Source organism: Anopheles gambiae, chromosome 3 (assembly GCF_943734735.2).
Source record: "Anopheles gambiae chromosome 3, idAnoGambNW_F1_1, whole genome shotgun sequence".
Lineage (NCBI taxonomy): Eukaryota > Metazoa > Arthropoda > Insecta > Diptera > Culicidae > Anopheles > Anopheles gambiae.
In genome coordinates this window covers 8,864,664-8,890,882 of record NC_064602.1, presented here as the reverse complement: position 1 = coordinate 8,890,882, position 26,219 = coordinate 8,864,664, and the positions used below count along the sequence as shown (strand labels likewise).

Sequence of the window (26,219 nt, the reverse complement as noted above, 5' to 3'; positions counted from 1 at the left end):
TGAAGTTGATTTAACGATCAAGCGACGACGGCGACGACGACTACCAGTACAACTACCCAAAACCGTGTGACACATCCATCGTGCGAGGGTATGCCCGCGGTCAGCAACCCGCTCGGGGTTCGGGCCGCATGTATGCAAAAACACCGACACCGTTCCAAGGCACTTCCTTACCCCCGCAGGGTCTCTGTGTTCCGTCCGATCACATCAAGCGCGGGCGTAGGTGGAGACAATCCGCGGACATACTCACTCGGTTCGCCTACTACTACCGCGCCTAGACGGCGGTGGCCTCCTTCTTCGCGCCGCAATTTATACGAGCTGCCCCAATCCAACAGGGGTAACGAAGTGCAAAATGGGTAAGCTTTTACGATAATATGGTAGGGTGGATGGCTTGCGGGCGTTTCCAGCCATCCCCTGAAATGGATCATCACTGTGAAACTCGATCACGGGACTCGAAACGGACCTCGGATGGGGATCTGTCGGGAACACCGATTTCTAACCATTTTCGGCAATTCGTTCGATATCCGTAAATCCGTTACATCTCCCGAGTCGTTTCGCAGCAAGAAGAGAGTTGAATTAGAAGCATGATGTCACGCACGTGCGTCGTTGTTTGTGTCGCTCGGGTGCATCCAAAGGGAAACACACAGACGCCTCTGCATCAGACAGGTTCATCTTCCCACTGCTTCACGTTACACATCATCAGCCTTCGGTGAAGGTTTCGCCTGGTTCCTGGTTAATTGAGCAAGGGTGTAGCAAGTATCGGTCGGCGGGTCGATTAAGGTGTGTACTGTACAGAGCTGGCTGCTGGTACGTCGTATCTCTTGCCAATACCACCAGCTGGTTGGACTTTCTACAAATGGACAGACAATAAATCACTTTCATTAAACCACTTTTCGCGCTGACACACTTACCGATAGAGTTTTAATTGTTTTAGGACGCACATCGATTGTGATATTATAACTGTTTCGTTGCCAGTCCAATACACACACACCTTCCTCTTCATTTCATACAAGACATTTTGCTGTTTTGTTTATTTGTAGTGTAAAAAAAATGGATCGACATCTATCCAATAAGATTTCCATCGGTATTCGGCCATATTGCCTGTATCGTTCGCTTACTTCCGTTTTAATGCTTTCTCATTGTTTTTTTTTAGCAAATGGAAATGGCGCCAAATGTGTCTGGCACTGCGTTGCACTGTTTTGTGCCAGAAATTAACCGTCACAATACACCGAACGACAAACAGGCGATCAGTCATGTTATTGTTGTGAACGTTCTTATGCGCGCGCCTCCCATATCTTGGGTTCATTTTTAATCACTCGAATAATTAGATTAGCGTTTTGTTTGTTTGCTTGTTTGCTTGTTTGCTTGTTTTGTTGATATACTTAATCCACTGCATATGTTATGTTTGACCGTTTCTTCCTGCCTGCACGAGCTTTGTTCCGGTACACTAACCTCAAAAGAAAACGATTTAACGACTAATTAGCTGATTAGCTGATTTCACGGAAATGTGTTTTTCTTGCTGTTATTGTATTCTTGTGTGTTTTTTTCGACTCGTATGCTCGGACATATTTTGATATCTATGCTAACTGTAGTTACTACTACTTTATTCACCGAACCGCGCTTGTACGCTCCATTATTGGGTTTGTTTTGCATTTTCATTGCGCATCGATAATGCTCACTCGGTCTCACTATTCCAACCGGATGAAGCTGGTTAAATCTTGTACGATTTGCATTTTGATTTCAAATCCATTAAACAACCACATCAGCGGACGTAAGATATATATGTGTGTGTGTATTTGTGTGTTTATATACCATTAGATGGATCGTTTGCAGCATACGGTTCCTTAGCAGATTCCTTGTTTTGGTCGCTGCCGATGTATCCTTCCCCCACACTACTGCGCGCGGTCGTGGTCGACATCGGGGACATTTGACTTGAGTTGCATTCTTAATTTGTTGCAAAATCAAACAAAAAAAAAAACACAAAACCAATGGCATTTGCTGTCGTTCCTCGCGCACATTCGTTTGATTTGAGATATTAACGCCTTTGCTTAGGTAGTAAAGGTAATAGTAGTTGTAGTAGTTCATAGTAATAGTATCAGTAGAAGCTGAGCTTGCCACTATATATCTGCCAGCTACACAGTAAGATCGTCCATCCACCCACCCATCGCTACTAGTTGAGTTTCATCGGTAATTCGTATCATTCGTTATTCAGGCAAACTGTTGTGAAGCACAGCGTTTGCCTCTAATACGATCGGTTACGGTTAAATAATAAAACATAATGCTATCTATGGTAGTACTATGTGCCATCCTGTTTCGTGGCGCCAAATGTTTGCAAACCTGCCACACAATTTTTTCCCCTATCATCTCGACTGATCCGACTGAGGAACAGTACAATTCACTACAACGGTTCGGTTGAGATACGCACAGAGTGCGGTCACTGCGTTCCGAACAAACAAAAAAAGCCGTCTGCATTAACTAAGTCTGAGGACGAGAAAATGATCCCACTCGATTGGAGTTGCATTATTCGAAAAATAAGAAACTATGTACAATAAAGCAAGGGAAGGACGGGACCACCGACCCCGTCCAATCCTTCCCAACGTAAAGCGCGCTCACGCAAGGGTTGAGATGGTATTAAGAACGAGAAAAGCAAAACGCGCAACCGGTCTTTAACAGGGAACGTGCGTGTCAATATAATCTTAAATATCACTTAAATACTTTCTCTACTAGATGTTCCCATTGTAGCAGCATTCGTGACGACGCTGCCTTGTTCGTTAGTACAATAATCTAACTTAGATTGTACGGCCGCTCACATCCATTGGCAGATGGAATAGAGAGTGCCGTACGTTTTGAATTTATTCGTTCGTAAGATTTCCATGCTTTTGTTTAGCTATAAGAGAACTGGTATGTTACGATAGATGTGGGTACATCATCTGTGTGTATGTTTATTAGTATGCCTGCATAATCTAATACCACAACGGTTTTGAGGAGAGGGGGTATGGGGAATGATCGCCACACGTGATTTAAACCGTGCTCACCTCGCATCACCTTTTATCACTAGCGATATTCCGAAAATGCACTCTGTTCCGTCGTACCATGGGCTGTTCTGCAGTTTGCTGTTGTTAAATTGTGTTATCGATAGTAGTATTTACCATAGACTTTACGATACAATGATAGTAATGTATGACGGCGCTGCTACTGCTGCACAGGAAGCAAATATTCGCACACGCGGTTTATTGTTTTTTTTTTTTTTTGTTTTGCTATCGCCTTCGATCGCATCCTCCCTCAATCAAGCGGCAAGCTCTTTGCTTCACTCAGTCCGTTTAATGGTTGCAAGCTTCCCGACTCAACGTTTCGCTTGCCGTCACACCCGATACCGTCGTCACCCGTACAAAACGGAACCCAAACGTATACTAGAACATATAAATCTGGCACTCTGTCTTCTGTGTGTGTTTTTTTTCTATCTCTGATCGTGTGTTTCAATTCCTCCACATTCCTCTGCAGAATGGTTCGCTTCAATGTGGCAACTGTAAACTTGCTACATGAAGATTGTTACAAAACAAAACCTACCGCAAAAGTTACTTTACCGGAAAGGAAAAGACAATAAAATATTTCATAATAAAAGTCGGAAGATTTTTGAGAGGAGATTTACACTTGCCATTCGCTAACCCTATCGATTCAGACCGTTTCGAGTGTACGAGAGTTTATCAACTTAGCCTTATACTAATATGCATCATCATCGTCATCATCGAGAGAAATGTAAAATGCCACTCAATCAAATCAAGAACGTCCGAGTTCGTCTAATCGGTGAGTCCTTGGGCGACGGCAGCCAGTTGATCTTTCAGTATTCGGAATCCGGGACGGTCCTCGGGACTGTGGGACCAGCACTTCTTCATGACCTGAAGCAAAAAGCAATGTAAAAATTGAATGAATTTATTGCAGCAATTATTTGAGCCCAAATAGCTTACATCATAAATTTCCTTCGCGCACGCTTTGGGCTTCTCCAGAATGATACCCCGCTGGACGCGCTCAACGACTTCGGTATTTTTTAGACGACCGTACGGCATCTTGCCACACGTGAACACTTCCCACATCAATACACCTGTGTAAGCAAATGCAGATATTTGATGTTTAGATATAGATGTAGATAATTGAATCTTCACTAGCCAATCGCTCTTACCGTATGCCCAAACATCGCTCTTGGAGGAGAATCGCGTGTAGTTCAGCACCTCCGGTGGGGCCCATTTGATGGGGAACTTGGTACCGCCGGAGCTGGTGTACTGATCGTCCAGCACGTACCGTGCCAAACCAAAGTCCGCCACCTTGACTGTGTTTTCCGAACCGACCAGACAGTTGCGGGCGGCCAAATCGCGATGAATGTAGTTGTGACGCTCCAGATAGGACATACCCTTGCAGACCTGCCGATGAGGATGATGGTGATGCTTTAGTGTCCATTCATTTCCATGAACAATGTCGGTTCAAACCGCATACTTACCTGTATGCACATATCCAGGAGGAGTCCCATGTTGCCAATCAGCGACTGCTCGTGCCTTCGCAGGTAATTCAACAGCGATCCGTGCTTCATGTACTCGGTGATGATGTAGATGGGGCGATGCTTCGAGCATACACCGTACAGCTGCACCAGATTGGGATGTTGAAGTTTACTGGAATGACAAAAACGTCGTTTTTATTCCTCTTCTTGCAATGTAACGCAAAGCATTCTCAACGACTTACGTCATCACTTTCGCTTCCTCGATGAAATCATCCTCGGACATGGTGCCAACCTTCATCATCTTGACCGCGGTATCGATCGATCCACGCCATTTGGCACGCCGTACCACACCGAACTGGCCCGAGCCGAGCTCCTCCAGGATCATCAGCTCCGAGGGATGAATTTCCCATTTGTCTGTAAGAGTGTTATCGGTTAATTAAGGAACGCTTGATGACTTGCATGCGCCATGGATTCGACCACCTACCATGAGATAAACCGGCCGTCGGTGGCACTGGACGGTCGCACGGCGACGTCTTAAGGCGACAGGCAAGCCCACCGGAGTTATGGCGATGGTAGTTTATCAAATCCGGAATCGTTTCACAGCAGTGCTTCTCGGACAGGTAAAACTCACTGCGAGCATTCTGTTTGATATGGTAGTGCTTCACGTGCGACTGTGGTCTGTTGTGGTGGGGTAGAGAGGGGGAAATATGCGTTTGAGTATTTTGCGCTGATGTAAACTGCAATGCCTGTACGGCTATACGTACACTTTGGTATGTAGCGATAGTGTGTAGAGACCCTTGGTGGACGATTTGCGCACCACAAAGCAGCCTTCCTTGTCGTTTTGCTTGAGGAGTGACTCAGCACGCTGCCGGGACATGTCGCCCACGTACCAGTCGTACTTCTGCAGTCCCAGCAGCTCCTTCTCCTTGACGTAGTTGCTCGGAATGTAGCCGATCGTACCATGCTGGTCCTTTACCTTCCACCAGTGCTCCTGTGAATCGTCGATCACCTCATATTCGGCATTCTGGAAATACCGGGTTGTGTTAGGATTAGTACTCGGTGGGCTCTTATATCTTTTGTACTAAAGAACTCACCTTTTCCAGCGAAAGGTCACCACTTTCGATTGCCTTGAAGGGGTAGAGCGCGACGACGATCTTCACCCGTGGTGATACATCCTGTTGAAGAATTCAAAAAAGGGCAAATTAAAGAAAGATGTTAATTGTAAAAACCAAAAAAAAAAGCCCAAACCCACACAATAATCTCATTTCCAGCTGCAGCGCATTAATTGCGCTAAGTAGTGTATCCGGTTGCATAAAAGTCAAGCCTAACGAATTATTCCGAAACCCGAGAGGAGTGTGTTGAACGGCAAGCGTCTTAAAATGCACGGTTTCGGCCTTGCCACAGGAAATTGCAAATAACGAACGATTAATTAGGAGCCTGAAATTGTTCTTTTTTTTTGCCAGCGCGCGCTCGTGTTATTTCATCGCAATCTCCTTTTGCATCAACGCAACAACAACAACAACAAAAACTGCATCTTAAAAACGGCGCACCCAGAAAAGTTTCGCATCGAGGCCGAACCCGAAACAAGAAAAGGGCATTGGTCGGTGGCGTAAAACTGCACCGTCAGACACGCGTGACGCGATGATGATAGCCCCCTTGTCTGTCTTAAAAATGGAAGATGATGATGACAGCCGATAGATGGACATCTTTGGCCAAAAACCTCGGCTCGCGCGCCGCGATACGTTTGCCGAACCGTGTCCGATTGGGCGTCAGCGTGAGAATCTTCTCATCCGCGCACGAAGTCAATTCAAATGCACATTTTATTTTTCGCTAATCTCTAACGCCTTCTTCCTTTTTGCAATGGCAAGATCGTTGACTCGCGATAAAGAAGACTCTTCAGAGAGTTGCAAAGCTATTAACGATGAGAAACTCTTTGTGATGCAAAGAAGCTGAGGGCGTGTCTCAGCGTTGGAGTTTGGAGGACCTCATGTCATGAGGCTGGATCCTGCATTAGGTTGAAAAGGTATCACCACCATCACCACCAAACGTTTCGCTGCATGCATATCGCGTGAGTCGTGAAATTGAGACCGGAAATGGATGACTCGCTCGCTCGCAGCAACCGGTCAGTCAGACATCCCGCTGCTTGCCTACTTACCTTTGCCTTTGTGTTCGGTGTCCCGGGCGTTACCGTTGGACCACCGGGCATATTTAAATCCCCTCCTCCGTTCACGTGCAAACCAACACCGTTGAGGGACGCCGTTTTAAAGGAATTCACAGTCGGAGACTATTGGCGCGTATGGAACGAGAAGGGAAAAGAATGAAAACATGAAATGTTAGAATTTAAGAAAAGGGAATTTTCAAAAACATGTACGATGTGCAACCCCCCCTCCCCCCCCCCCCCCCCCGTGCTCTCGTGTTCGTTTAGACAACCCCGGTGATTATGAACTTAACCCATCCAACATTAAGCATTTTTCCCACTGGAATATCAAAACACAAACCCCATTATTTTGTCACTGTGTTTCGGCCTCTGTTCGAAACTATCATCATCTTCTGGATGGACGAGATTCGTGCAAGTCACACAACCCGAGCTATCTAACTGCTCCTCTTCACGAACCTGCTCCAGCAGATCGGGCTTTCTCGGCGTGTATGCCACCATAATTGTTACGGTCGGTGCACACAATTTGGGTACCCATTTTTGCCGGGACTTTCAACAGCGATAATCGGTGCTAATGGACGTGCCTTGTATGGGTGCAGCGGGGGGTACACTACGTATGCGCGTTTGGCTAATTGAAATGGAAGCCAATCGATGATGCAATTCGTATCGAAAAGATAGCATAAAATTAGGCTTAGAAGGGGGGTAAAACACAATTATTAATAATTGGTGGCATTTTCAGTCCATTCAAAGCGCTCACGCGAAACTCTTCCACGCCGAGAAAACGATTCGGCGATCCAAAACTATTAAACCGACACTTGAAACTGTCGAAACTAATATAATTTCGAATAATAATATTCATCCCCCTCCCCACGAAGGACGATATCATTAGAATAAAGAGGAATAATTGAACGTTTTACGATTGGGGCAGTAAAAAAAGGGCTCAAGTTTCTTCACAGTGTCTGGATTGTTTTTTGTTAAGAGGTTGTGGGGTAGCAGCAGCACACACACACACAATCCCACAACAAAGCGAAGCGATCGAATTAGCGTGGCAGCAGCACCAGCAGCGAGCGAACGCTTCACATTAAAGGCAGCGAAAAGGCAACGAGTCCCCCAATCGGACGGGAAATAATTTCAAGAGTGTTTCGGTTGCATCGATGCGTGCGATAAAACCATAAGTCATTCTACCAAATTTCCAAAAGCGATTTCAAAACGAAGCAAAAAGGCATTAAAGACACGGCATTCTCCCTCCCTGTCTGGGTGCGAGCGCGCGCGGGAGACCGTCGCGACAAAATGATGGTACAAACAACACAACAACAGCCCGGGCAAAACGGCCCAGCCACTAATAAAATCGTGAGAAAATATTTCCCCCTTCCTGGAGTCTCCCGGGCCCCCACCCAGCAGAGACCCCGGCAGAAGCCGTTCAAGAAGCGAAAGGGAGAAAATGCGCGACGCAAAAGACGCTCTCGAATTTAACGAATTTAATAACAGAACCTAACCATCTTCGTTTCTGCTGCTAGAAGGAGGGCTCGGCAGAGGGCCAGTCACTGCAAAGGGATGTATTATTTTTTTGTTTTGTTGTGGCTGTTGATTTTTATTGTGTGTCCATCTTTTTTTCCTTTTTTAATTCTTCTTTAAGCATGAAAGCAGGGGAAACAAACATCACTCCGATTGAAGAATGTAAACACATCAGAACACAGGGCAGAAAGGGGGTACACATGGGCACAAATCTGTATCAGTTTGATGATGGCACGATTGTGCCCGGGCACAAATCGACTGCAATTCAGTGGCCACTCCTACTCCGTTGTTTTGTGTTTTTTTGGTGGATCTTCACTCGGAAAATTAAGAGCCTGACTGAATGAGGAATGGCGTGGAAAATCAATCCCAAAAGAACGAGATCGAACAAAGAGGGGACAAGATAACGATCGGACACATATTGCCCATCCACCACGCTCCGGTTTTTTTTTGTGTTTTGAGCGTGTGTATCAAATATCGCCTTCAACCCTTTCCGGTGCCTTACTACACACACACATAGCGCAAAAGGGAGAAGGGAAGATGCGCAATCCCGCAACCGTACGATCATTTGTGATCGTCTAATAACGCGTTCCCGCAACTCCAGCGTCGGGTTTTTTTTTTTTGCGCATACGAAGCGGGAATCGCATTATTATTTTAGTAAATGCTCGCCCTGGCACGGGCCCTCGGGGCATCCGAACCTACCTGTGGCTGTGCAACGAAGGTGGGCGTAATGTTGCCTAAGCTGCTTGAGCTGCTATTAAGATGATGGGATGACTGTTGCGATGTTTGCTGCTGCAGTAGGGGCGGTTGCTGCTGCTGGAGGGCCGCCTGCAGGGCGGCCTGTTGCTGCTGAAGGTGCACTTGCTGCTGGGATGCCGCCGGATGCTGCAGCGAGGGCGAATGGGACTGGGAATGCTGCTGCGGTGGGTGCTGCGTGGGCTGGGGTTGCTGTTGCTGCTGCTGGTGCGCCTGTAGCACCGGCACCGTACCGGAGTGGTGCTGCAGTTGCTGCTGCTGTGGCTGCTGCTGGGGATGGACCTGCGATTGCTGCTGGGGCAACGGCAGGTGACCGTTCGGTACGTTGGGGCTGGTACTTCGGGTAGAATTTTGGGCAGGAGAGCTTCCGGTACCTAAAAAGAGATACATGGAGAGAAAGAGAGAGAAAAAGAAAGCGTGATGTGAATAAGCAGCACACTGTTGATGTTGCATTTTTACGGACTAAACGAAATTAAGCTCTTGCGAGCTCACCGAACGGTTAAATAATTACTCGCTGCACCGCCGTGAAGGTCCATCTTCTCGCTAGCAAGCAGCTTCTCAATCGTTTGATGCGGATTTTATGGGTGCAAAATGAAAGGGATGCATGCCACATAAAAAGGAGAGCCCCAAAGGCACAACACCGAGGGACGACCGATCAATGCTCTTGGTAAAAGTCTGGAATGTTTTAAGTGGCACCTCGTAAAGGCTCGGGAGCAGCAGCAGCAAGGGTATCATAATTCACGATTAGGAAAAGACGGACGTTTCTTCTTACATATCCTGTGCTTCTTCTGGTTGGGTCCATTCATTGCACGTTCATTCATTTCTACCCCGATTCGGTACTGCAAACCCGAAATGTGGATGTCCCGAGAATGGTGAGCGCGGGAGAGGAAAAGCAATGCAAAAGAAATGTTTAATGCCCGGCGGCAGTGTACAGTTATTGCGCGCTCTTTGCTGTCTGCCTGCCGGGACAGAAGAAGGAAGTTCTTTGTCCGTCGTGATTCCGAGGCACAAATCCGAGGGATTTTTCATTCAAATTTTTACAGCACCACACCGGTAAGCATCCCATTACCCTGCCTCCCTCCCTCTGGCTCCATGTGTGTGCCCAGACTCACCGTGGGAAGGAGAGGGCGTGGCACACGTTACGCTCCCGTGTTCAATTCCTTCGCGATTTGCGATATGGAAACATTGCCGGTGGACGGTCGTCTTCGGTCGATGCGTAATTGCGTGTGGAATGTTTTGCGGAACACACAAACCCTTGCGGATGGTGATGCTCTTGGCGTTTCGTACGCGAGGCGATAGGCTCCCGGAGGGCAGGTGTGATTGATCACTCACCAAGCACTCCACTCCAGATACACTGGAACCTGGAACCTGATCGAAGGTTTCACCCAGAACAGGATGAGTCACACACAACGGTGCATCCCTCCAGGGCACTCTCATGGACCCCGTCCGTACGCAATTGCAATGTCCAGTGCAAATAACGGACCTGCTGCTCTCGGCATGCTCGGGAAGAAATCACCCTTTGTGCGTCAGGTCCGTCAGACTCATCGCACCTGAGCGGGCAAGATCCTTCAACACCGAACCGCAGAAGGAAATGCCGGTGCAATTGCATAGTTTTTAAAATAATTGCACACACACACACACAGCTCGGCGGCTCTACTGGAATGGCACGCAATAACCCTAGTTCTCTGCGCGGAATCTCTTCTCCAAAGCAGCCGCCGCAGGCTGGTTGTTTTGGTCAGCGGGCAATTAAGATCTAATTTATTATCCGCAGGGGCCGATCGAGAATGTCCACCAGCCGTGGTAGTTGAGCGCGTGGGAATATTTCCTCTTCGCTTACGGCTTGCACACCTAGAACAATGACGCTGCGGGGTCGTCGTCGTTTTGGACGGAGCAGTGTGTCCAAACATTGGAGTTAGGTAGCACGCGCTAAGGAACCGCTACGACAAGAAAGGCTCGTTTAGGTGTGATGGATATTTCTCATAAACACCTACGAAGCGATAAACCTAAGCGCGGTAGTTTATCATCCGGCGGTTGTAATAAAGATTGCATTATAAATTTCACCATATATCTTGGAGATCCATAAAAGGGTTGGGTTTTGGAGCGCGAAGCGTTCGTCGACTTTGCTCGCCGAACAGCAGAACTATCGCAATCGGCAAAACATTCCGAGTTAATGTACCGTGTGCAGTTTCTCGCAAGCAAAAGGCTTATTGCCTAAACGGTGCCCTCGGAACTTGCCCCGTTACTGGTAGTAATAGCTGATGCATACCCTGGCGGAATGAATATTCTTGCACGACACCTAGAAAGCAGTACCACCCCGGTCGTCCCACTGTGTCCAACCTGACATGGTTCGTCAAACTTTGGTTGAGAAACTAGACGAAGCCTTCCCAACCGGTCAGGAGGAGCAGCGCACATTATTGCTCAAAGTGTACCGACGTTGAAATCACACCGCTTGGGGCTAAGCAACACACCAAGTGACTAACCCAAGAAGGTTGGTTTGTGTGTGTGTGTGTGGATGCATTGAAGCATACTAAAACGGGCCCACACCCTTCCTGTGGCTGTCGTGGCTGTTTCTTTGTGAAATGGCTTCGAAACGAAATCGAAGTAAGTGTACTATTCCTACACGCAAGGAGGAAAACAGCCTAAGCGCCACAGAATGAGGCGTTCTCGTCGTGATCGTAACCGATGCAACATCCGCCGCCGGTCATGTTGATGACCGGATATGTCAAATGGTTTGCAGTGGATGTGTGCGCGCATCGAAACTCATTTCTATTTTCACCGAATGGCCTCGTGATTGCTGGTGGTGCATCAATAGGCGCACCGAAGACTCTGTTCATGCATACCGCGACACAGAAAGGCTTTGAATGAGCAATGGCGTGTTTCCTGCAAAATAGAATCCACACAGCACACAGCACACGCTGCATAATCACGCACCGTGCGCGCATCGTAAATCGACCGTGGCTTCCTGCCGGAAATTGGGCGTACTAAGGCATCGGCGTGCGTACGAGGCCTATTCTGACGGAGGTGTGTCACAAGACAAGAATAATATTATTCAATTTAGATGCAAAAAAAAAAAAACAAAACAAAAGACAGTTTAAAAATCACTTCGACGAAGCAAGAAGTTGACAAGATGATCGTTAAAAGTGAATTTAATGCCTTATGATTCTTGGAGCATAGACCATGCCAGGTTAATGATTCTGAACAATTTGAACTTCTTGCTTGCTTGTTTCTTTTTAAGCAGCTTCAATTATATAGCAACGCATTAAGAAATCTTGCGCCTGTCATCCATTTCATCCAACGATCTTCAGTGAATTTGAAACATTCACACCTTGCATTTACTCCATGACAAAGAAACAAAGCTACCAAAACTCCCTCCTCATCGCATCTGCCATTTGTACAATCTAACATCGGCTAACAGAAATGCAACCCAAAACAAATACAACTTCCCCAGCGGTATGCGCATCCCTCCGCCGTCCAGGTGACGGTAGACAAAATTGGTTTTAATTGTTTTTTGATTGCATCGGGGGCACCTTCGCTTGGGTCAGACATGCGGGCGTTAATAAATACAGCCACGGCTCGGTGACGCCGGAGAGCTGTGAAAATCTCCCATGGTTGAACAAAAACACAAAACCACACCAAAAACCAAAAATAAAAAAAACACAGCCAGACACGATCGGAATGCTTGCGGAGCAACTAGAACACCTTTCAAAGGTGACCGTACAAAAAAAATGCGAAAGAAAATCCAACAACCAGCGAAGACCCACGACGAAATGAAATAGAATAAACAGAATAAACAATAAAATCGTCCCAGTTGATGGTGGCAACAGCAAACACGAGGATCGTGGATCGCGAGTTAGACGTTTTTTGTTGTCGTATGCGGATGGATGCCGCGTCTGTAAGATGTCGGAACAACAACAAAAAACGGAGGTGCAGCTCAGAGACCTGAACCACTGAAGAGACAGAATGGTAATTAAGCTATTGATGGCCGGAAACTGCTATCGCGATGGTTTGATCTTCAAAATTCATTTGTTTCTAATAACGCAACGAAGCGGGGAGACGACTTTGGAACGGAATGTACCGCCGCCACCAACGCCACCACGAGGTACGTTGTTTTCGGCGATGAGTTTTTGAAATATAGTTCTTCCTCTCGGTCCCGCGGTAGTTTTGATGAAAGCTTCCAAGAATGCCATAAGAAAGTGGGTATTTTGAGGGGAGAGCAACCGAAAAAAAAACATCACGAACGAAGGATAAAACCATCACCCCGTAACCAAATGTCCAATTTCGTAGAGTCGATGAGAAAGTAGTCCGATCTCTGCAACTCGCAACAAGAAGGACCCGTTCTTTTCGAAAGGGGAAGGCGAATTTAAATGAGCACGATTAGATATGCAACCATTTTTATGCCATGTCGTCACAGGCTGGACAACAAAAGGCGCGCTGGTACCAACACAAAATGAAGCAATTCGGGTGCGCCCCTCCTATGGGAGTGTTGCGCGTGTGGGTAGAGCCTGATAATGCGAACATCTCTTCATTTAATGCAATGTTTTGGGTATTTCATTTTTTGTTGTTAACAAACAGTTCACATGGCTGTGTGGTTTTTACGACAATCTTACAGGCACCAAATCGTTCGTTCCGGGTGAGCGCTTCTGTTTAAGGGGGTGTGTGTTTTTTTATGAAAATTTCTAACACACAAAAGAAGGCAGATAATTTAAAATGCACTTAAGAAGATCCACACATCCATGACGAAAAGTGGCGGCTATGTTAATCTTGCCTTTTTTTATAAAAACAGATCCTCTCTCGCTAATCCTCACATGCAGCTTTGGCCCCAATGTAGGCTGGCTAGGGTCGAGGGTGCTGCAGGAATTCTTCGTTTTTACAACACAGCGCAAAGCAGAGGTTGCCAATTTGTCACAGTGGTAAACGGCTGAGCTGAACCTTTTGTGACCCTCGCAAGGGCCATGGCAGAGTGTAAGGTGTGAAACCTTCTGCTACCTTCACACGACAGCAAACGAAGCGCAACCTTGGGTCGTAAAATCACGGCGCACAGGAAACATGGGCCGGACACTCCCTTCTGCCTTTTGCGAGTAGGATTAAAATACCGCTTTCAAAAGATTGCACATTACGATCATTTGTTTCATAATTAAAATTCATACCAGCTGGAACGAACGACTGAACTGAACGAGCGTCGACCCACTGGGTCGTCACGGGAAAACGACCGAAAGAAGTTTACGTTCTTAAATTTCAACAAAAGAATGGAAAACGATCATTTCTTGCACCGCGCGTTGAAATGTGTGCCCTCGGTTCGGAGAAATAAATGTGTACGCTGATAATTAACCGAGGCTGGGCAGTGAAAGGGAAATGTGACTGCAGAACAGAGAAGAACAAAACCCTTTAACAAAAACCAAACGCAGGGAAACACACACGAACACGACACACGGTGGCGAGAGATAATTGATCTGGCACGGTTTCGGTTGGGCGAGAAAGTGAACCACCAAGAGGAGGTTATCCTTGGACAAGTGGCACCAATGTGGTTGTCGGGTGGGTCTTGCCCGAAAGGCTTGGCAGGTTTGGGCGAATGTAATCATGCATCATCTGAACTCCATCTGCACTCCAATACACAAACGTGTTGTGACACATTAAGCACCCTGAGCGACCGCATTCATCATAGGAAGATCCTGTTTCGGTGGAGAAACTTGTTTGGCTGTGGCACAAAATGGCAAAGGGTGCTGCCGGCTGGCGCATTTCGCGCACTAGATAATCCACCTCTGCCTACCACTCTGGTTCGATCGTTTATTGCAGCCAGTTAAACTCCCATCGATGCGCGGAGTTGGTTGTAAAAAAGGCTAATTCCTGACCATTTCCTTTAGGCTCCCCGAGGGGGAGGGCATGTCGAAGGAAGATTGCTTCATAAAAACGATGCTTAAGCCATTCAAGGTGATCGTACCGATGCGTGGTACGCAGTTAGATTTCAAACCCTCTTCAATCAATATGCAGCGCATTGAGCGCGGTCTATAAGTTTGAGCCGATTTCAGGGACACGTCAGAATGACACTCATAATTATGCGTTACTACCGTGTGCGGCAACCCAGCCAACCGACGCACGGTGCTGCGCGCTGCAAGATGCAACCTTCGCCACCGGTGGTCGTGGTGGTGGTGGTGCTACATTCTAATTTAATACCGTGACGCAAGTGAGACATGCCAGCAGACAAACCAGTGGCAAGCACAGCCGAAAAGCTCATGCTACCAGCAAGCAGCAAGAAACCATTCAACAAACAAAGCGGCTAAGATCGGCCGCAGATACAGTAAGTTCTTGATCCTCCCCCCCTCCTTGAGATGAGGGTTTGATCGGATATACATGCCTAGTAGCGGAGTAGCGGCTACATTTATTGCCTTCTTAATTGGGATCAGTCTTTTTTTACGATCGTTTTTTTTGTGACGTGTTTGTGGTCCACAGTACCATCTAGCACTAGGATGATGGTGGATACGATCTATTGCTTGTGCTAACGAGTTATGTCTTCTTTTCTGGCAAGTTCCAATATTACAGCCTTTTCTTTAAGGCCTCAGGGACAGAAGTGTATGTGTTGAGTAGTGCACAATGACGCAACCAATAAACACCAACCTGTCTGGCTCGATTTCGGTGCCTAAAGAAGGTTTAAGGGAGTAAAGTGTGACATTATTTCTTGCATTCTTGACTAACTTGTGACTTTAAGACCAGAGTAAATAAATGCTGGAATTCACAGTATAGAACTAGTAGACATATAACACCACCTTCTATCCAGTGTCTTCGTAGCGCTGTGTAAGAGCCCAATCCCGCACAACACCGGCAATGCGATCGAGTCCTCATCAGATCTCTAGAAATCTCTTTGGAATTCTTTTCGGTAATAAGTCAGACAACAGTAGCTATAGTAAGATGATATTGGGTAGCGATACACCTCAACTATCTAAGCTAATATTGTGTATTTTATCATTGAATGGTACTCAAATTTATCTCAGCTTCCATACAAAAGCACCTATCAATCAATCGCACGTTTTGTGTTGTATGATGCGTATTTGCATCAATTATATCACAACTCGTTTACTTTTTACAGCTCCACCAGCAACAAAAAAAAAACACTGAAACAAGACGTTATCGATTGTGTTCAAGCGGACCAAGCTAATAAAACTCAAAGATCAAAGGTACGGCAGCAACACCACCTGTGTTTTGGCATTATAATTTTTACTGCCCCACAATCAGCCGGATCGAAATGTCAGACGGTCATGCGGCAGGAGCTTTCCCAACGCCACGCCGCGGCGCGGTTCAATTCTTCCCGGAATGTGTCACGGACGAAGCGAACCGAAGCTGAACCAACTCCTCACATACACACACTAACACCAAAAATTAACTAACCGTAATAAAATCGAAAACTATGAAGAAAATGTTGCTCTAATAAGACAGCGGTAAAAAAAGCACCCGCTAGACTTTCTTCGAGCTCGGTAAAGCAAGGAACAGCAGCAACCGGCTGGAAGAGCTACCGTAAACAAACCGCGTCCACTTTACGATTATGTGCGATAATCATTATGCCGAAAAAAAAGACCCTCAGTGGCCGGCTCGTAAAGGTGGCGGGCGTGGTACGTGTGTACGAGCTACCCGGGGGAGCCACATCCGAAGGGCATATCGTACCGTAGAAAGGCTGAAGGTGACCGGACCTCCCTCGGCATTTACACCAAACCGTTGGGAGGCGGGCTTGGGGAGAGCAAAGGAAATCCTTTCCACGAAACGAGCCCACAGTAATCCGCTTAGACATGGATGGTGTGTGTCAGGGAAGGTGTTGGAAATTTGTTCCCTAAACCTAACGGCACATACTCCTTCATCTTGCGGGAGACGTCAGAGCTCACCAGGGCGGCACACATTTGGGAGCGCAGTGTATTTTACAACCGTGGGAATGCAACCGCGTCCGGGCGTTGGTTCCACCTTCAACGGTCTCTGCTGCACTCTGCAGGGAAGATGCGCCGCCTCGCCCACGGAATTGAGGAATGATTTATCATCCTTACTGTGTTATTGGACAGTAAACATCTTTACAGAATTGGTTTGCACTCGTTTTTAGCGGGAAAGTGTTGTACAGTTATGGTTTCAATTCGCTTCCATCGAACAGCAGTTTTGGAATTATGTTTGAAAACGCGATCGATATGCAAATTATTGTTCACCTCATTCGTTTACCGTATTTTAGCAAACAAAATTACCCATTCCGACGCCACAATCGCCGAATTAATCCAATTCAATTCACATTGATTGCGTGCTGCGCTAAATTACCATTACACCCCTTACGCCTGCACGTGCCGCAATCGCATTACACAAACATATTAATACCGCGTGCATTGCCAAATCGCCGCGTAGGTCAGCTGGAGGTCAGACCCACCTCCGAGAGAGGGGTACGGCCCCCGTGCAGAAAGCGGGAACCCACACACATACACACACACCCCCTTAACCAAGCCGGAGCGAATTTTCCATCACTTCATTCAATGTAAATGAAAAGCTAAAGCGGCCCCGTCAAGCGAAACCGATACCGAAAGCACACGAGAGAGCCGGGCTGGAAACGGCACACTTAAACTTTAGCAACACCTCCCTTTTTGTAAGCACCTCCGATGGCGTGCTTCTTTAGCATTAACTTTGCCACCATTCAGTTTTGCTGAAGGTCTTCACTGCCGTCCACCGTCACAGCAACAAAAAACGCACTCACACAAGTGGTTTGGAGTGTTGAATTTTGGAGCTTAATAAAGCGTTAAAAAAGTCCACTTGAAGCCGCCCATTAAAAAAAGGACGTCCTTCTGTCCTATCAGCTGGCGATGCACGAGCCGATGGCAGCAGCACAACCAAAGCTGCTGCCCAAGTGTACAGTAGCTCAGAGGCATGGTGCAAAGAGCTTAACGCTTTATCGCGGACCACTCCGACGGACGGTTTCCTAATGTCCCTGATTTTGTTGCCGATGAGCTCGTGAAGAGAGGAGGGCCCTTCTCACCCGTTGGAAGGAAAGTGAGAACTTTCGCAAACATCACCACCCGAAGCCGCCACCCAGCTAGTGTTGGCGCACGTGTGTGTGCAGTAGGGGGCCACTTGTTGAAGAGAGCGATGGAATTAAGAGCGGAGAAGTGCACGGCGAGACCAAGCTTAATTCGCGATCGCGCAGGGCGCCGCAACACGGTACTACTTATCGTGATGTGAAAAATGGTAATCCAACCGGTTTAAATGAGTACGCAATCGAGCGACGGCATGGACAGAGGTGGACGTTGTATCGGGTATCTCGAGGTGCTGGAGGGAAAGGTGACCCTAAAACTGTGGATCTTACATCACGGCGCGTCTGACGTCACTGGGAAAGGGTGCAGAAAATGGTAATATTAAACGATCGGGTAACAACCGATGGAGGCTTTGCGGACTCTAGTTTCGCGAATTTCCCTAATTTTACTAGATTAAAACATGACATTAGTACAACTCTCTTGAACATGATTTATATTTTCACCTCATATTCGCCGATGTGTTAGAAACTGCCACAATGATGATGTGAAATGTTAACACGAGCTGCACACGTTGTACTTTTCTAGCAAGCATTATTAAATGTTTGTTTTCTACTGCAATTGGTAGACCCGCTGGTGGTCGCAAACATTCCCATATCACTCTGTAGTACAACTTTGGTAGAGCTTGGGGGTTTTGATTCGCATCGCCTGCAACTCAAATGGACGCCACCACCACAGGGAGGTATTCGATTTCGAACCGTTTGGGCGTAAAGTGTTATGTTGGGTGAAAGTGAAAATTAAATGCCACAAAGAGAAGTGGTGAGGTTATGCGTATGTACTCGCGGCGGCATCCCCTTCGGACGCTGTGTGATGCCGGTCAATGGGCTGGCTGGTTCACCCCCGTGGTATCAGGCAATAAACACAAACACACCATAAGACCAGCGTCGATCAAACCAGCCACAGCACCCCGCCATTCGGACGCATGAATGAGTAAAAAAGGAATCAATTTTCCAATGGAAAATTTCTCCCGCGCGTTCCGATAGTGACTTTTCTCCCATCCCAAGATGCCAAGATCCGTGATGAACAAGAGGTAGAGAGTGAGAGTGTTGGAGGGAGGAAGAAATCAATTGTTTTCTCCACTCGATCATTCATCCGAATCCGTGCTGTGGCTGTGTGATGGATGTTACATGAAATGAAAATTAACACAACAAGACATTAAACAGCACACGGCAAACAAACGGGACCTCCACAAAGGTGATGTTGTGTTGTAATTATAATGCGGGCGGTATCACAAGTACCATTTTGCCGACCCCAAAAGCTTCATAAGCCTTCCCCCTTTTATTGCCAGAAGTCAGAATCGTTTAGCAAACACATACAACCCGCGGATTGTAGACTTCTCTTTGGGATGCGGATTGGCGGACTGTGCCGCCTAATGCAACACGGTTGGTAGCTACTTCTGGCCCCACCTCAACCACATGCGCGGTACATGCGGGCGGGTGTTAGACACACACTCGCCCCCCACGGCTAAACGATGTCACATTATCCTTTTATTATTGTGTGTCAGTCACCGGTGTAGCCAGTGCGCATTACCGCGGAAACAGCTTCCATTTGTCAGCAATGGCACACCCGAGGTGTATGCAACGAGCCGCGCGGCTCACTTGTCACACTGCTCATTAAGCCAAATTGAATTAATTGTCCGGCCGGAGGTAATGCCCGGGTGCTCCATAAAAGATTATCTCACCTGTTTTGCCACAACACAGCTGAGCTGCAGCATGATGATGGATGGAGCACAGGGAAGCGTTTGTGCACCGCGACCGCGGACAGGAGATTAGTTTGGACAGCAAACGTTCGTCGCCTTTTAAGTACGAACCGAACCAAAAACGAGACAAGGACATCGGCATTGGCTGCATCGCTTGGTTGGCAGGTGTGTTTTTTTTTTGTATTCTTCACAGTTTCCATCTCCGATCGAGGATCGTTGTTTTGCATCGACAGCATACAGAGCAAGTGTTCGTGTACAAACGCGAGGATTAACTGTGTTTATGTTGCTCTGTCCTGCGCGACGGGCACTAATTGCTCGTCGTCTAGAAGGTTTCAGGAAGTGTAGGGAGTAAAAACACAAACACGATCATTAAAACTTGGTTGTTGGTGTACAGCAAGGTGCATCACATTCTGACAGACACCCCAGAGTCGTATGCCCTGAAGGCCCCTGTCCCTGTGTGCGAGTGTTTGTGGAGAATGAGATTCGTTTCTCAGTGGAGTGTCGCTTTGTTTTACTATTATTTTTCAATCATTAGCACATTGGCAAACGCTTTTTTTGCTCACAATATTTACCATACACCATCTTTCATACACAGAGCGAGAGCTTAAATAAACTGCCGCTTACCGCTACTATTGACCGCGGTTAAGTGTTTCGCTATTGTTGGCGGCCCTTCCTTCACCAAAGAGACTCACAATAAATCTTGCATCGCCAACCGATTACCGGAGCCCTTAAAAAGTATCAAACAACCGCTAACGAGACGTGATGGACAGAATCAATTAGGGTAAATTGCACTTCATTAGCCCCGAGAAGAGAGAGAGGGAATAAGTAGAGGGATCGGGCTCACCTCGTGAACCGTACAGATTGATTTACGTAGAGGAGCCGTACCTTATAACAACAACAACAGTATAAAAACCTACACGACACCACCACACCAACATCAATCGAACGGAAAGTGAAACAAACCTAAAATGTCTGCTCGCAAGAAGGCACACACTACGTCAGCCGCAACAGCATAACAAATGGGGTGGGTGAACGTTGATGAAATTGCTGGATTTACGGAGATCGTCCAAGACGATCACGAGCAAAAAAAAAACAAAGGTTACCAACCACCGTTTCACGTGTACCATCATCATCATCATCGCCGTATGTCGATCGATGCTCGCACAGATCAAACTAGCGGCGCTTAATTTCTCTCTCTCCACGCTGAAAGTGAACCGTTCATCGGGTACGATCTCATGACCCTTACGATCCATCTCTTTCACTAGTGTACACTGGAGCACGATCACGATGATGATGATGGTGATGAAGCTCTGCCACCAAACGGAAAGGGAACACTCAAAGGGACAGGGAGGAGAAGCAATGATTTTGACCCCACAAAACGCTGGGGTTAGATCAACCGTAGCACATAGTGCAGTGGGAGGTTCAGAAATTGGCACACTCATAAATCCTATCGAATCTTGAACGACGCGTGTGTAGCTATGTGTGTGTGTGTGTAGTACACACGCTCAAAATCTCGGCCACGGAGGACACATCGCAATCGTACAAAGATCGAACAGAGACGAACCCACGACGCGTTAGCCCATCGGAGGTCAAATCGTGGTGGCGATTGCGATGGACTCTGCCTGATGACTTGTGGTCCCCCCGAGAGAGGATCGAGTGGAAGAGGAAGAGACGAAAGGGACACTACTCTTGCCCCGCCGCTGCGTTCTGTGTCGATGATCGGTGTGCAAACATCGCCGATCGAAGGGAGATTATGAAACCACTCGGCTCAACGTAGAGTTGCGGAGTGTATGGTTGAGCAGTGAAGCGAAGTTGTCGTTTTGGCGCTCAGGTCGCGTACAGCGGCTAGAATGAAACTCCACTGTACCTTCCCCCCACTGACGCTGTTGCTGGAGAACGAGAGCAGGGCATGCAAAAGGTTAATTCGTGATTTTGGTTGCTCCCCACATACCTCCCCCCGGGGGCGCTGGACATCTCTGGAGACGAATGGTTGGAGCGACACTCCTTTACAAAAAAAAGTCCGCCAGAGATGAAGCAAAAGCTCCCCTCCGCTACGCTTGGTGGCAAGAAGTTACTTGGCAGTGGCACCACACGCCACCGTGCACTGAACGTGACGCGTCAAGGACTCTGTGTGTAATTGTGTGTGTGTTTGTGTGCACCCAACATGAACAGGTTGTAAGTTGACTCCTCGTGCTCGTCGTGGGGTCTCGTCGTGTACCAACGACACCTTGTGTCGGTTTACACGTTCCGAGATGATGATACCACCCCAAAGCCAGTGCAACGCCAAGTCCAAGGGTTACCCCCCGTAGAAGGCTTCGTTCGTGTCAAATGCGGATCGCCGTGAGATCGAGGTGCGACACACAGAGGTTGACATTTTCCTCCCAAAACCTCCTCTCGCGTCCGTAAAACGCTCGTCGTGTGGAAACGCTCGGAAAACAATGGGTCGCGGGCGCAAGTGTCGCTCCCAAAGTTTCGGTCCGCGCCGTGAGGCGTGAAACACCGATCAGCGAAGTACAACAGCGAGCTTTTGTTGGCGAAATTGGTAACATTGTTGCCAATAATAAAACCGACAAAACTGGACACCCTTTTCCATTAGCTAGGGGTTTGATGTGGAGCGGGCATGAGTGTAGGACTGAGGTGGACTGAGTGGTGAGAACCTGTGCTGTGGATACATTTGCATTAATTCGATTTCGAAAATGGCTCGCGGCGGTGGCGAGTATGACATTATGAAGTACTACACCATCTTGCGCCACACACGCCACTCTTACCTAGTCTCCAGACCGACAGTAGCGTCATTGCTTCGTCGAACGCTCCGTGCGCGTTCACGGTGGTTACGCTTGAGCACTAGAGGGCGCCTGCTTGTTCGCCAACGCCGCGGAATCCACCAGCCGGTGTCCTAGTGCCTACGAGACGAGGAACTTCTTCTTCTCGGGTTTGGTTGGGCACAACACCCTCGAGACACAGTGCAGAATCGCTTGGATGTTGATATTGCAACAGCACACTACAGTACACCGTTCCACCCTTCACCCAAAAACAAGTCGACGACCACCCACTTTCACAACGTATGTATCTATGTGTGAGGGCTGGCTGTTGTATTCGAAGAGATAAATATAGCAACACACAGTCAGCACCCACAGACGATTGGACCCAGCTGCCCAAGAATAATGACACCAATAGCAGCAATAGCACCACAAACACAAACACTGTTAGGCCCACTTCACTGCAGGAGACCTAGGTGTCGGTAATAGAGACCTCCGTCTAGCCGTTATGGTCTCGATAATGATTGCCCCGAGGTTGTTGGTGCTGCGGGTGTCTTATCAGTTTGCACCAATTCCTACGGGCGATGTCTAGCAGAGAGAGGGCACTATGTATCTATCGCAACGACAGGTGACAACAACAGCTATTGAGGTGCTGAGGAGTTCACAAAACCCTGGGACAAAACATTCCCACTAAAGAATCGCACGATGCAGCACTACTACCGGAACTCGCACACGCGATGTGTAAACCTAGTAGTACACCAGACGACTAATTTCCGAGCTCTCCGAACACACGCTGTTGAACTCCACACACCGTGTTCCAGACCGAGGGGAGGGAGCCTTCATTAGAACATCATCCACACATAGACTGCACACTAAACGGTGATCCCCTTCACTTTTTGAGACGTTCACAGAGACCATCTAACTGGCAGGTTTGGAGTTGGGGAGCTGTTGTGTCTGTTGCACTGGGCACTGCAGGTGTAACAACGCGTGTGCCTCACTGTTCCAATCTCTCTTGAACACTTGATGATGGCGTACAACCGTTCAAGAACTTTTATGACATTGTTTTACACAAGCCTCGCTCTCTCTCTCTCTCGCACACGTATAGCATGAAGGGGTTATACGAGGAAAACTCTTCCACTCCCTCTAGAAGGCAGCGTGCAATGGCAGCCCAAGGGTAGCAAGTCACCAGCGGGTGACACTGGGCGATCACCTAGGACGGACGGTGCGCGATCGCGAATCGAGATCAATATCTAGATCACTTTCCGGCTTAGAAAAACACGCACACACACAGATAGAAACTGATACAACAGTGTACGGAACCAGTTGCTGGAAAAATCTAAACAAAAACACACAGAACACCACGAGAGATAGACCGCACGGTGGAGTCGCTCGATGGAAACTGGCCGACCGTTCGCTCACCCGCTTTTACTTTTCGTCAAGGCATTGTTTCACTCAAACACCCACCCCCACCAACCCCCAGTGCACCGGAGTTTTCTAGGCGGTCGGGCGCCTGGCTAGATATCTCTCTCTGTAGGCGCTTGCCACTCATTCGGTTCCACCACCACCACCACCACCACCTCCATCGCTTCAACGATCACGCGACGCGGCGCGCATCCAAAGTGCAAGATTTGGTTGGAAAATGCTCCAACCGCGGGCGAGCGCGCGCGCGCGCTCGAGCTCACCCGCCGTGTTGTTATGTGTTGTTTCCCTTTCTTGATAGAGGAAGAGGTCGGTGGAGGGGCCCGATATGTTGCGCACACGGTGCTAACACCACTACAAACAATCGCAACATGAGCGCAACACAATAAGACACACAAGCGAAGAAGAAGAGGAAGAAAACATGCATTGAACAGTCCAAACAGATCGTGATGAGAAAATATCGTGCATTTTGGGGTGGTACAGAGGGGATGGAGACAGTGGACAGTCGTGGGGGGGGGGGGGGTAGTAGTAGTGGGTGAGTCTATGCGGGAAGAGACGAAAACACAACACCCACACTAGATGCATCCATCTGCAGTTCAAGCGCAAACGAATCGAACAACCGCGACTGTTCGCTGGGAGCTTGAAATAGAGAGCAGTGAGGCTAAAATGATGCTATTAGTATTAGTGGTGCCTGCTACAAGAATAGATTCGATGTTATTGAAATGGGGGTTCGCCGTCTGTAATGGTGGTAATGGTAGCGCCATGTTCGTTTAGCGATTCATTTCTTGCGCTGCTGCTGCTGCTACTGCTGCAGAAGATAAGTCATTCGGTAGCGAAATATGGCGCCACATCTCATAAAGTGGAGCAGGGCGGGGGAGGGGGGGTGTGCAATTTCGCGCGGAGATGCGGGTGGGTAGCACTCAGCCAATAGATACACATCGAGTGGGTATTGAACTGAGTGAGTGCGCGCTCGCCCGCATTGCTTCGACCAGGGGAGATATGTATGCAAAGCAAACGAAGGTACGCGCCGCTTGAATAGGATGCTACTGCCGCTATCTCCAGCAAATAGACAACGTACACATATTTGCACACACACACACTCTGTATGGGTGACGAAAAGGGAAAAGACATTTGAGATATCTCGTAGACACGTTGAGTATGCGAGATGGTGCTAGAGAGGCTTGAGTAGTGGAGGAGTTTTGGAGAGTTAAAATCAAACGGAAATTCAACACTATTTCCTGCTTGCTTCTTCCAGCTTGTTCTCGAGAGAAGACTCAAGTGTAGCCTGTCCGTTACTTGCATCGCATTCGATTTCTTTTAAATCGAATTAAAGTATATATTAAAGATGCAATAGACCTGTTTCTTCACTAAGGTGTACTAAATTATACTACACGCTGTCTCTTCTTCTGCTTTCCCATTTTTTCGTTCCCATTGCGGATACGGACGCGCATATACATTGTATCGCTTGTCTCTTTTTTTTCTGCGAAGCCCACCATCACCACTCTCAGAGGACGGCAGATAAATATCTGCACACTGCACTGCCAATCAAGGGGCCGCAAGGGGTTGAATAAAATACTATTACACACTGACCTCTTCTCTTCGTTCACAAGTTCTTCCTCTTATCATCACGATCATCACGAGGTACACATCTACTATACAGCAAGTGGCAGGTTGTCCGGAAACAGATGGAGAAGAAGGATTCCCGTTTTTTGTTGCCTTCTGATATGCATCACAGTTGGATGGAACGTTACTGGGTGGAAATCATTAAGGAATGCCCTTTTTCCTATGTGTATGTGAGTGTGTTCTTCATTTTATCTGCTAAGGGTGTCCCAAGTACAAATTGCACTCTCGTTAGGCATTATGATGCACTTGTGCGGGCAACACATGACCTCAGGAAAGTATGTCACACGTCCACTTGCAAGCGGGTTTTTGTTGTTGTTTGAGATGAAGTACGAAGGGATAAAGCAGAATTAAACCACTAGTAACAGCATGGGAGTTATATAGGTCATATTTGCTTATTCATTTCATTGCGACTGAGAAGCTCAGACGCAATTAAATTCCCCAAACGACTATGTTATGCGCATTAATCTTGGCCTTGTGCAAACAAGACACACTAATGTTTGCGTCGCAGTAAAAACCCGAATGGAAACGCGATATAAACATGCTCCACTAATGATACTGCGAAATAAGATTTTCCTTACACGCAGATGAATGTAAGCGCCATAGATATGATAAGCGTGACGCAAGACTCCCCACACTTCTCATTTGCTAAACTGTGTGGTGTTAGTGGAAACCGGTGACCCAAAATGAAGGGAAAAACACATGCGCGAAAAAACATCCGCCAAACACAACCCCAGCACCCTATAATCATCACTTTCCAGCGCAACATGCA

The 26,219-nt window shown here is 47.5% G+C and overlaps 1 protein-coding gene across 8 annotated transcripts in view; it reads right to left on the bottom strand.

Moving 5' to 3' along the window:
• Positions 1-995: 995 nt before the first annotated feature.
• Positions 996-26,219, bottom strand: part of LOC1277670 (tyrosine-protein kinase Btk) — a 72,136-nt gene continuing 46,912 nt past the window's right edge. For 7 of the 8 annotated variants that reach the window (XM_061656247.1, XM_061656244.1, XM_061656245.1 and 4 more), the window contains 10 exons: positions 8,856-9,283; positions 6,642-6,770; positions 5,581-5,661; positions 5,251-5,510; positions 4,971-5,164; positions 4,729-4,900; positions 4,490-4,658; positions 4,175-4,412; positions 3,963-4,096; positions 996-3,893 (listed from right to left, as the gene is read on the bottom strand). In XM_061656247.1, coding sequence (XP_061512231.1) covers positions 3,795-3,893; positions 3,963-4,096; positions 4,175-4,412; positions 4,490-4,658; positions 4,729-4,900; positions 4,971-5,164; positions 5,251-5,510; positions 5,581-5,661; positions 6,642-6,770; positions 8,856-9,283 — 1,904 coding nt within the window. In that variant the 3' untranslated portion in view covers positions 996-3,794. Of the gene's footprint in view, positions 3,894-3,962; positions 4,097-4,174; positions 4,413-4,489; positions 4,659-4,728; positions 4,901-4,970; positions 5,165-5,250; positions 5,511-5,580; positions 5,662-6,641; positions 6,771-8,855; positions 9,284-22,417; positions 23,817-26,219 lie in introns of those variants that run through there. The other variant, XM_061656250.1, reaches the window with a different exon arrangement.